Here is a 10798-nt window from a genome sequence, read left to right on the forward strand (position 1 = left end):
CTCAAATCTATCAAATAGTGTCACTGCTATCAAGGACCAGCAATATTTCATTAGAAATAATGAAGTAAATAACTTTGACAACCATATGATCATACACAAACCACCTAACATTTGGCAGTAGATTATTATTTAGAAACTATTAATTTAGACCATCCTTCTTCTGTCTTGGCTAGTTTCAAATCTTGAAATGAGGCAAAGCAGAAGTTCCATCAAGGCCTTTATGAACGTAACATGCAGAATAGCCTCTCAGTGTAGTTTGCTTGTACTTTGGAGGATTATCTTCTGATAACAACTCCTTAATAGGTCCATAGAGCTTCGTGGTTGGCAACATTCCTGTGCCAAAAAAGCTTGCAACTGATATTCTTGGACCTTCACGATTTGCTAGAACTCTGTGTTCACTGCTTTTGAATCTGTCATTTGATATTAGCTGATACATAAACAAAAAGTAGAAAAAGACATTACATATTAAACAAATATATATATATATATATATATATATATATAATCCATCTCTTATTGATCAACTAGTATTTTATTATGTCAATCCTAATTAGAAAAGTTATGTTTTATTTTGTTAGAAACGTATTAACCTGTTAAATATTAAGGTTAAATATTAAAGATGATACTTCAATTAATAATTTAAACTAAAATTCCAGTTGAATAAACAGTAACTTTTTGCACTTGCAAGTACATCAATATCAATAAATATTGGTTTATATAAGAACAATGTTTGCTAATTTACATGAGTTAAATTTAATAAGCTAAAAAAATTTATAAGTAGAATATTTTTTTATTTTTTTTAACTTCTATTCTATGTAAAAATATCTTTAACCCACAAAGATACAAAGTTACACCTAATTAATTTTATGTGATTTGTTTTATCATAGTGTTAGTAAAATTCAAATCATGTTTCAAAAACACCATATACAGTTAGCATAGTTAACAAATCGCCTTTAGTCTAAGATTTCATCAGAATTAAATAGAGGTATTGAATGAAAGTACTAACAAGAATAAAAACCCATATGGTAATAAATTTTAAACAAATAACTTGCCTGAAGAAGATCTCCAATGTTAACTACTAGAGGGCCAGGCTGATAGGGTATGTCAATCCAATGATTGTTATATAGAACTTGGAGACCACCAATATGATCCTGAAGCAGCACAGTGATGAAGCTATTATCAGCATGCTTGCTTGTTCCCAAAGTGAGGTCTGGTTGTGGGCATGGAGGATAGTAATGGCACGAAACGGCAAGCCCCTCTGCACAATCAATGTCGTTCAAGTGGTTCGGTTTCAGTCCAAGGGCCTCCGATAACAACTCGAACAATAAAATTCCCACTTTCATTATTTTCTCCGAATACTCCACAAGAATGTCTCTACAAGTTACCACTATAAATTAAGTACAGGGAATAGGCCAGGTGTACAATTTCCAATTAATACCATATGGATTTTCTGAAAGCACGTATATATCATCTAATTATATTACCTGCAGACCTCAGGCAAGTCTTCCGGCTTTGGAGGAGTAGGGGCCATTCGAGTAAAAAACGTATCCCTCCAATTTGTTGATGGAGCTTTATACAGATCAAAATTGCTATTGTAAACCACAGGTCTTATTGGATCTCTGGTATAAAACTGTTTCTTCACCTCAGTATCTTGCTCATGAAACCTAAGAACCCCTTTCTTAATCTCCTCCATAACACTCTCAGGTATTCCATGGTTCACAATTTGAAAGAAACCCCAAGTTTCTGATGCTTCTCTTACTCTTTCAACGATCTCTTTCCGTCGAACATGATCATCTTCGAAAATGCCTCCCAAGTCTATAACCGGAACGCTAAACTGTTTTCCATCTTCAGAAACTGAGCTCTTATCCAGGTGTTCATCATCCAGATGATAGAAAATACGAGGGATCTCTGTAACACCAGCATCAACAAGTCCTTTAACACCTGCTTTTGTTTCATCAAAAGCTTGCACTTCACTTGCTCGATCATACTCGGTTTTCTTCAATTTCTCTGAACCTTCACTAGTATCTAATTTGCTGGTAGCCACCATTTTTCTCTTTCCTTAAGTTTTCTCAAACAATTTTTTAGGGTATGTCTTAGATTGTTCAATTTTGATTTTATGTATGGTGATTTCATGAAATGATCAGAGCAATATTGATCTGTTCATTCTTTTTTAAATTTTCAAGTTGACAAATATTATTATATACGTAACTCATAGAGCTTTTTCAAAGCCATAATCATGGATTTTTTTCCGTATGCTGGGGTTTGGAAGGCGCTGTTTTTCACCGCTGACTAATACTGATGATCATCAATAACCATATGACACTTGCTAATTGGCAATTATGTATTGACTTTTTTATTCTAAATCCTAATCTAAGAAAGTGAGAACAGCCAATTAAATTATGGATCCCATTTTTCCATAAATCCACTGGCCCATAGGTTCTTCAATAAGTTGATTTTGACATTTTGTGCAATATTTTAGGATGGCAATGGGATTATGGGACCAGCTGTAGAAAATTAGTACCTGATATGCTTTGGTTTACTTAAATAACGTGGCAATGCATTATTAGATTTACTTTTATGAATTTGGATTATAGACTTTGTTCCACCATTAATGAATTGCCACGTTATTCCATAAACAAAATATCATGATCCTAATATTACTTTTTAATTTTTCTATAGAACAATTCACAAATAGTGAGGCAAAAGAGAAATAATTTTAACGGTGATTATTAACCTTCACAAATGATATGAGTCCAATATGTTGTTTGCAATTTTCTTTTTTTATTATTATTTGAATTGATTGGTTCAATGCATTTGCGGATAAAAGCATATGCGTCAACTGGACTAAAATATATCAAGTTACTATGCTGCATCGTCACAACCTGTAATAGGATTGCTTGTTTGAAACTTGGAAGATAATTAACGAGATCCTGAACTCTAATAATCCACTAAATTTCCATTGACAGGACAAATATGTTTTTTTTTTTTTTTTTTTTTTCAACGAGCATGATACTGCAAGTATATATATCGGTTATATCTAACAACGTGCTAGGTATAAAATTCAATTTTATTCACTAAAAAAATAAGGACATTTCTTTGTAATTAATTTAATTCATGATAGAGAGTTCTAGCCAGATAGATTAAAAAATACAAAATACAATATTCTATATTTGCTGAGATTTTGAATTTTGATTGACACGTGGTAAGGCCCAAAAGAATTTTTTTTTTTTTTTTGGTCTTTTTCTTTTTCAAGTCATCTATAGGAGAATTTATTCTCTGTTTTACTTTCTTTTCTTTCTTATTTCTACAAAATTTTTAGGAGACCATATAAATGATAGACTAGACAAAAACCAACTATACATTTGCATAGAGATATCGGAGCCATCAATATTAAAACTTTACTTAAATCTAGAGACAACAGGGATAATAAATGGCAGGGACAAAAGAATCCTGTTGTTTGTTCCCAAAAGCCTCTGTTTTCTGCAAATATAATGTCTTTCTTGCAATATATGTATATATATATATATATATTGAAAAATTATGTAAATTTACATTAAAAACTTTTATAAATGCAACTATATTCCAATTGTAGCAAAACTTGAAAAGATTACTTTAATTTGTCTCAAATCCATGACATAGTGTTACTATTGTCATGGACTAGCAATATTTCATCAGAATTATTGAAAAAATATACATTCAATAGGATATAATTTTTAATTCAAAACAACCATAAGATCACATACAAACAACGTAAGATTTGGTAATAAATTATTTAGTTTATTGTCACTTTCTAACGATTTAAATTTTTAGAATTCGTAATTATTATTTTAACATTCACTTGTAGTTTTCAATCAATTGCATGTCTTTCTTATAAAATATATACATATATATGGATATTAGAAATTATACAATTTACATTAAAACTTTTATAAATACAACTATATCCCTAATGTTGCAAAACTTAAAAGCAATACTTTAATCTGTCTCAAATCCATAACAGATTTGAAAAATTAATAGGGCAAAGATTTTTTTTTTTTTTTAAACTTATGATAACACCTTTTTCCATATATATATATATATATATATATATATATATATAGATATATTAGGATAAAGGGGGATTTGAATATTGAGGATCAAGGTCCAAAAAAACATAGCTTTACCATTGTCCTTGCAAGACACAAACAAACAACCTAACATTTGCTAAATTATTTGGCATTGGAAACCACTAATTGGACCTACACTTCTTCATGTCTTTGATGAGCTAGATAATTCAAATCTTGAAATGAGGCAAAGCAGAAGTTCCATCAAGGCCTTTATTATTGAAATATGCAACATAGTCTCTCACTGTTGTTTCCTTGTACTTTGGAGGATTGTCTTCTGATAACAACTCCTTAATCGGTCCATAGAGCTTCTTTGTTGGCAACAATGCGGTGAAGAAAAAGTTCGCAATGGATATTCTTGGACCTATACGGTTTGCCAATGCTCTGTGCTCGACACTTTTGAATCTGTCATTTGTTATTAGCTACAACGCAAAATAAAATAAATATATTAAACAATAAAAAATTTATAATATAAGGATTTTTTTTTTTTTTTTTTGAATGGCAAATGATTAGCCAAACTTTTGATAGAGCACTAATGTAAACCCCTCTTTAACAAACTACTATTAATTACTTTTAAACCCCTCTTTTGTTTGGCAATCCTACTTCACTTGCTAGTGTAATTACTTTAATATATTATAAACATGCCTACGAAGGCATTTGGTTTAGAAACATTAAGAATTGGGAATGGTTAGAAAAACCCCTTTACAAATTAATGAAAAGAAAATAAAAGGAAAATATTCTCAACCTCTGTTACTGGTTGAGATGCTTAAGAAATCCACCATTTGTTTTAAAAAATATATATATATATTGTTTTCCCATGAACAATTTAATTTTCATTTACAGAAAAAAATAATTATAGTTAGTAATGAAAAAACTTCTATATCTTGTGTCTTTATATTGATGAATATTATGTCAAACTTCATTAATTCAAAAAGTACAAAATCTTGGAAGAAAAATTAACAACTTGCCTGGAGAAGATCACCAATGTTAACAACAAGAGCACCAGGCTCATAAGGTATGTCAATCCAATGGTCATTATATAGAACTTGGAGGCCACCAATATGATCTTGTTGCAGCACAGTGAGGAAGTCATTATCAGTATGCTTGCTTGTCCCCATTGTCAATTCTGGCTGTGGACAACCAGGATAGTAATGGCCTAAAATTACAAGCCCCTCTGTACAATCCATCTCATTCAAATGGTTCGGGTTCAACCCCAGTGCTTCCGATAACAACTCGAACAGTAAAACTCCCAGTTTCATCACTTGCTTGGAGTACTCTAGCAGTATATCTCTGCAAGTTTGTACATAATATTAAAACCACATAATAATCTTGTTAATACAGCTTATGAATCAAACAATTATTGTAATCAAGTAGCTTATAGTTTGTCAATCACTTAAGAATTTACCCGCAAACCTCAGGCAAATCCTGTGGATTAGGAGTATCAGGAGCCAATCTACACGAAAAAGTATCCCTCCAATTTGTTGATGGGGCTCTATACAGATCAAAGTTGCTATTATAAACCAAAGATTTCTTTGCATCTCTCGCATAAAACTGTTTCTTCACCTCAGTGTCTTGTTCGAAAAACCTACGCACCCCTTCTTTCATCCCCTCCATAACAATCAATGGTATTCCATGGTTCACGATCTGAAAGAATCCCCATGTCGCCGATGCTTCTCCTACTCTTTCGACGATCTCCTTTCGCCGTACTAAATCATTGGAAACACCTATCAAATCTATGACTGGGATGCTAAACCGGGGATCACCTTCAGGAACAGAGCTCTCATAGAATTGTTCATTGGGTAGACGATGGAAAATACGAGGGATCTGTGTAATACCGGTATCAACAAGTCCTTTAACCCCGGCCTTTGTCTCGTCGAAAGCTTTTACTTCGCTTGCTCGATCATACTCTGCCTTCAAAGTTTCTGGTGAAACTTCACTATCATCTTTTCTGGTAGCGGTGGTGGTTGCCACCATTTTTTTTTTTTTTTTTTTTGTCTTTTTCCTCTTTCAGTTACTTTTTCTAATTACTGCTTGGAGTCTAAATAGATCTTAATCATGAGTCATATGGTAAAATGAGGAAATGAGGAAAAGTTTTTTTTTTTTTTTTTCTCTTCTTCTTTTGTTTGGATTCTCAGATAAATTTTTTTTTTTTTTTTCGTATAAGGGCATTAAATTGACATTTCGTACAGAATATTTAAAGGGATTTGGACCAGATTTAAAAAAGTATCTTTGAAAACAAAATTTAAGTGGCGCAGTGCCACAAAGGCTTTTTGTTAGCTTCCTCAGAGAAAGATATTGAAAATTTGGGGTCTTAATCAACTGAAATTAAGAATACTAGTATATTATAGAATACGTATATATGTAGTCAAAGTATAGCTCTTGTGACTACGAAGTGTAACTTTGTAAGGTTTAATTATGAACCCCGTGGAAAATGATCCTCATCAACATTGAAATATGTACCAATTAAAAAGTTTTAAAAGAAGTTTTGTCATAAAAAAAATTAAAAAAAAAATTCAAGATAAGGTTTTGTGATTAAAAAAATAAGCTGTTATCTTTAGGTAAGGTCCAAGTTTGTATTTTTGTTTGGTATCAATATAAAATAAGGCTAGCTTTATTCGGAAAATAATCTCCAAGCTAAAAAAACTGAAAGAAATGATTCTCTGGACTCCTCAAATACAGATAATCTTGCAGTTTTTGTTTGTAACAGCTCTGATCTTTTACCCACAAGCGGACCCACGTAAGGCCCAATGGGGGACAGCTGCCCACCTCGACTTCGGTTTTACAATTTTTTTCTTCTTTATTTTCTTTCATTTTGTGTTTTTTTTTTTTTTTCCCCTACTTTTTGCTTTTTTCTCCATATTTTTCTCATTTATAATAATAATTATAAAATATAGTTACAGTACTTATCTATTCATTTTTAACTATATAATAATTAATAACTACAAATTTTAAAGAGAATGATTATTTAGAATTACAATTTTAATACAATTAAACTTATAATTTAAACAAAAAAAAAACTATACGTATTTATAAAATAATATTTATTTAATTACTATTTTATATTGTTTTAATTATAGAGATACCAATTCTTTGTTTGAATTACTAATTTTATTGTTATTTTTTCAAGTTCTCAATTTATTTAGGTTGATTAGTTTCCAACATAATCTGAAATAGATTTTTTTTTCCTTGCTTCAAGGGAGGATTGTGTTTATTTTTTAAGTAACTTAATGTATTTATTGCAAATGTTAAATCATTATTAAAATATTAAAATTATATTGTTCTTAAAAATAAAATTAGAGAAAAAGATTGAAACCTATTCAATTTATTAAAAAATATAATTTGTTGGGTTAGCTACAATATAGAGAAAAAAAAAATGTAATATATATATATATATATATATGTCCAAATAAATCCTAAAAAAAAAAAAATACCAAAAACAGAGAAAAGTGTCATTACACTTCATAGGGGTGCCCCCTCTGAAAATAATTCTTGGATCCCCCATCGTTTTTTCTCGTTAGGATAGGACAGTTAGGCTGTTAGCTAAAGCTTAAAACAGTGTATCCTTTTGTGTCTCTTTTAATTGAATTCATTTCTAACAAAGATATTTTAGTGTTTATTAATTTATGTAATTTACATTAACTTTGAATAAACTCAACTGTATATATTCAATTAGTTGCACTTAAAAATATTACTGCTGTTCATCTCACATCGATTTAGACTATTAATCTGTCAAACAAAACTTTGAAAAAAAAAAAGAAAAAGAAAAAAAGAAAAAACCCAAAATGTGGTACAAAAACATTGGAATAACCCTTGATTTCTTTCGGCTAGTTTCAAATCTTGAAATGAAGCAAAGCAGAATTCCCATCAAGCCCTTTTCCAGAGTAATAGAGCCAACAGTCCCTCACTGTTGTTTCTCTGTACCTTGGAGAATTTTCTTCTGATAACAAATAGGTCCATGGAGCTTTGTCAATGGCAGCATATCGGTGAAGAAAAAGTTGGCTACAGATACTCTTGGACCTGTTCGGTTTGCTAGTACTCTGTGCTCAATGCTTTTTAACCTGTCATTTGAAATTAACTGAAAGAGAAAAAAAATATATATATATATATATGTATATATACATTATTCAAATTGTTAATAAGGGAATTCCATATGCCACAAAAGCACCAGGTTCATAAGGTGTGTCAATCCAACGGTTGTGATAATTAAGAACTTGGAGACCACCAATTTGATCCTGTTGCAGCACTGTGAAGAAGTCATTATCAGCATGTTTTGTTGTTCCTATTGTTACTTCTGTCTGTGGACATACAGGATAGTAATGTCATAAAACTGCAAGCACTTCTGCACAATCCATGTCGTTTAAGTGCCTTGATGGCAGCTCAAACAGTAAAATTCGCAATTTCATTCAGTTGCTTGGAGTACTCCACCAAATGTCTTATAAGTTTTTTAATATAAAGGTCACATTAATTTTTGCGAAAGTTTAATTGGCATATGATCATATGCCCACAAAACTTAGGAAGATTACTTTAGTTGTCTCAAATCCATCAGATATTGTCACTGCTATTAAGGACTAGCAATATTTCATTAGAAATAATGAAGAAAAAGTAAATAACTTTGACAACGTATGATCATACACAAACCACCTGACATTTGGCAGTAGATTATTATTTAGTAACTATTAATTAGACCATCCTTCTTCTATCTTGGCTAGTTTCAAATCTTGAAATGAGACAAAGCAGAAGTTCCATCAAGGCCTTTATCATTGAAATATGCAACATAGTCTCTCACTGTAGTTTGCCTGTACTTTGGAGGATTATCTTCTGATAACAACTCCTTAATAGGTCCATAGAGTTTTGTGGTTGGCAACATTGCTGTGCAAAAAAAGCTTGCAACTGATACTCTTGGACCTTCACTGTTTGCTAGAACTCTGTGTTCGCTACTTTTGAATCTGTCATTTGATATTAGCTGACACACAAACAAAAAGTAGAAAAAGACATTACATATGAAACAAATATATATAGGATCAATCTCTTAATTGATCAATAACTATTTTATTAGGTCAATCCTAGTTAGAAGAGTTACGTTTTATTTTTGTTGAAAAAATATCAACTGTGTAAAGTACGAAAGATGACATCTAAATTAATAATTTAAACTAAAATTTTAGTTTGGTGAATGGTAACTCTTTGCACTTGCTAGTACATCAATATTAATAAATATTGGTTTATATAAGAACAATGTTTTCTAATTTACATGAGTTAAATTTAATAAGCTAAAAATTTTAATAAGTAGAACATCTTATCTTTCTTTTTCTTTTTTTTTTTAATTTTTATTCTATGTAAAAGTATCTTTAATCCACAGAAGACTCAAAGTGACATCTAATAAATTTCTTGTATCATAGTGTAAGAAAAATTCAAATCATGTTTCAAAAACACCATATAAAGCTAGCATAGTTAACAAATCATCTCTGGTTCAAAATTTCATCAAAATTAAATAGAGTTATTGAACGAAAGTGCTAACAGAAACAAAAAACCATATGGTAATAAATATTAAATAAATACTTGCCTGAAGAAGATCTCCAATGTTAACGACTAGAGCACCAGGCTGATAGGGTATGTCAATCCAATGGTTGTTATATAGAACTTGGAGACCACCAATGTCATCCTGAAGCAGCACAGTGATGAAACTATTATCAGCATGCTTGCTTGCTCCCAAAGTTAGTTCTGGTTGTGGGCATGGAGGATAGTAATGGCACAAAACGGCAAGCCCCTCTGCACAATCAATTTCGTTCAAGTGGTTCGGTTTTACTCCAAGGGCCTCCGATAACAACTCGAACAATAAAATTCCCACTTTCATTATTTTCTCCGAATACTCCACAAGTATGTCTCTACAAGTTACCAATATAAATCAAGCACATGAATAGGGTGTACAATTTCCAATTAATACCATATGGATTTTCTGAAAGCACATATAAATCATCTAATTATATTACCTGCAGACTTCAGGAAAGTCTTCTGACTTTGGAGGATTAGGAGCCATTTGAATAAGAAACGTATCCCTCCAATTTGTTGATGGAGCTTTATACAGATCAAAGTTGCTATTGTAAACCACAGGTCTCATTGGATCTCTAGTATAGAACTGTTTCTTCACCTCAGTTTCTTGCTCATAAAACCGAAGAACCCCTTTCTTAATCTCCTCCATAACACTCTCAGGTATTCCATGGTTCACAATTTGAAAGAAACCCCAAGTCTCTGATGCTTCTCTTACTCTTTCAACGATCTCTTTTCGTTGAGCAGGATCATTTTGGAAAAGGCCTCCCATATCTATAACCGGAATGCTAAATTGTGTTCCATCTTCACAAACTGAGACCTCGTCCAAGTATCCATCTCGCGGACGATGGAAAATACGAGGGATCTCTGTAATACCAGCATCAACAAGTCCTTTAACACCAGCTTTTGTTTCATCAAAAGCTTTTACTTCACTTGCTCGATCATGCTCGGTTTTCATCAATTTCTCTAAACCTTCACTAATAGCTAATTTGCTGGTAGCCACCATTTTTTTCCCCAAAATAAAGAAAAAAAAAAAAAAGAATTCTTTGTTTTCCCAAACAAGTAATTGGGTGTCTCTTAGATTGTTCGATTTAGATTTTACATATGGTAAAATGAGGAAATGAACAGAGCAATTAATATTGCTTCTTTTC

At 31.5% G+C, this 10798-nt stretch overlaps 3 protein-coding genes across 3 annotated transcripts; all 3 read right to left on the reverse strand.

Annotated features, from left to right (window-relative positions):
* LOC125423391 (1-aminocyclopropane-1-carboxylate oxidase homolog 3-like) lies at window positions 1-2306 on the reverse strand. Its single transcript, XM_048477261.2, has 3 exons — window positions 1485-2306; window positions 1053-1374; window positions 1-427 (listed from the first exon to the last, which is right to left on the reverse strand). Exons 1-3 carry the CDS (start codon window positions 2045-2047, stop codon window positions 176-178), a joined length of 1137 nt encoding a protein of 378 aa, XP_048333218.2. The 5' UTR covers window positions 2048-2306; the 3' UTR covers window positions 1-175.
* Window positions 2307-4136: 1830 nt separating this feature from the next.
* Window positions 4137-6106, reverse strand: LOC107422925 (1-aminocyclopropane-1-carboxylate oxidase homolog 1-like). The gene is made up of 3 exons (XM_048477236.2): window positions 5509-6106; window positions 5072-5393; window positions 4137-4525 (listed from the first exon to the last, which is right to left on the reverse strand). Exons 1-3 carry the CDS (start codon window positions 6075-6077, stop codon window positions 4274-4276), a joined length of 1143 nt encoding a protein of 380 aa, XP_048333193.2. The 5' UTR covers window positions 6078-6106; the 3' UTR covers window positions 4137-4273.
* A 2507-nt stretch (window positions 6107-8613) lies between these two features.
* LOC107422939 (1-aminocyclopropane-1-carboxylate oxidase homolog 3-like) lies at window positions 8614-10798 on the reverse strand. Its single transcript, XM_016032447.4, has 3 exons — window positions 10091-10798; window positions 9664-9985; window positions 8614-9066 (listed from the first exon to the last, which is right to left on the reverse strand). The coding sequence occupies exons 1-3, from the start codon at window positions 10651-10653 to the stop codon at window positions 8815-8817; spliced, it is 1137 nt and encodes a 378-aa protein (XP_015887933.3). The 5' UTR covers window positions 10654-10798; the 3' UTR covers window positions 8614-8814.

Source organism: Ziziphus jujuba, chromosome 3 (assembly GCF_031755915.1).
Source record: "Ziziphus jujuba cultivar Dongzao chromosome 3, ASM3175591v1".
Taxonomy (NCBI): domain Eukaryota; kingdom Viridiplantae; phylum Streptophyta; class Magnoliopsida; order Rosales; family Rhamnaceae; genus Ziziphus; species Ziziphus jujuba.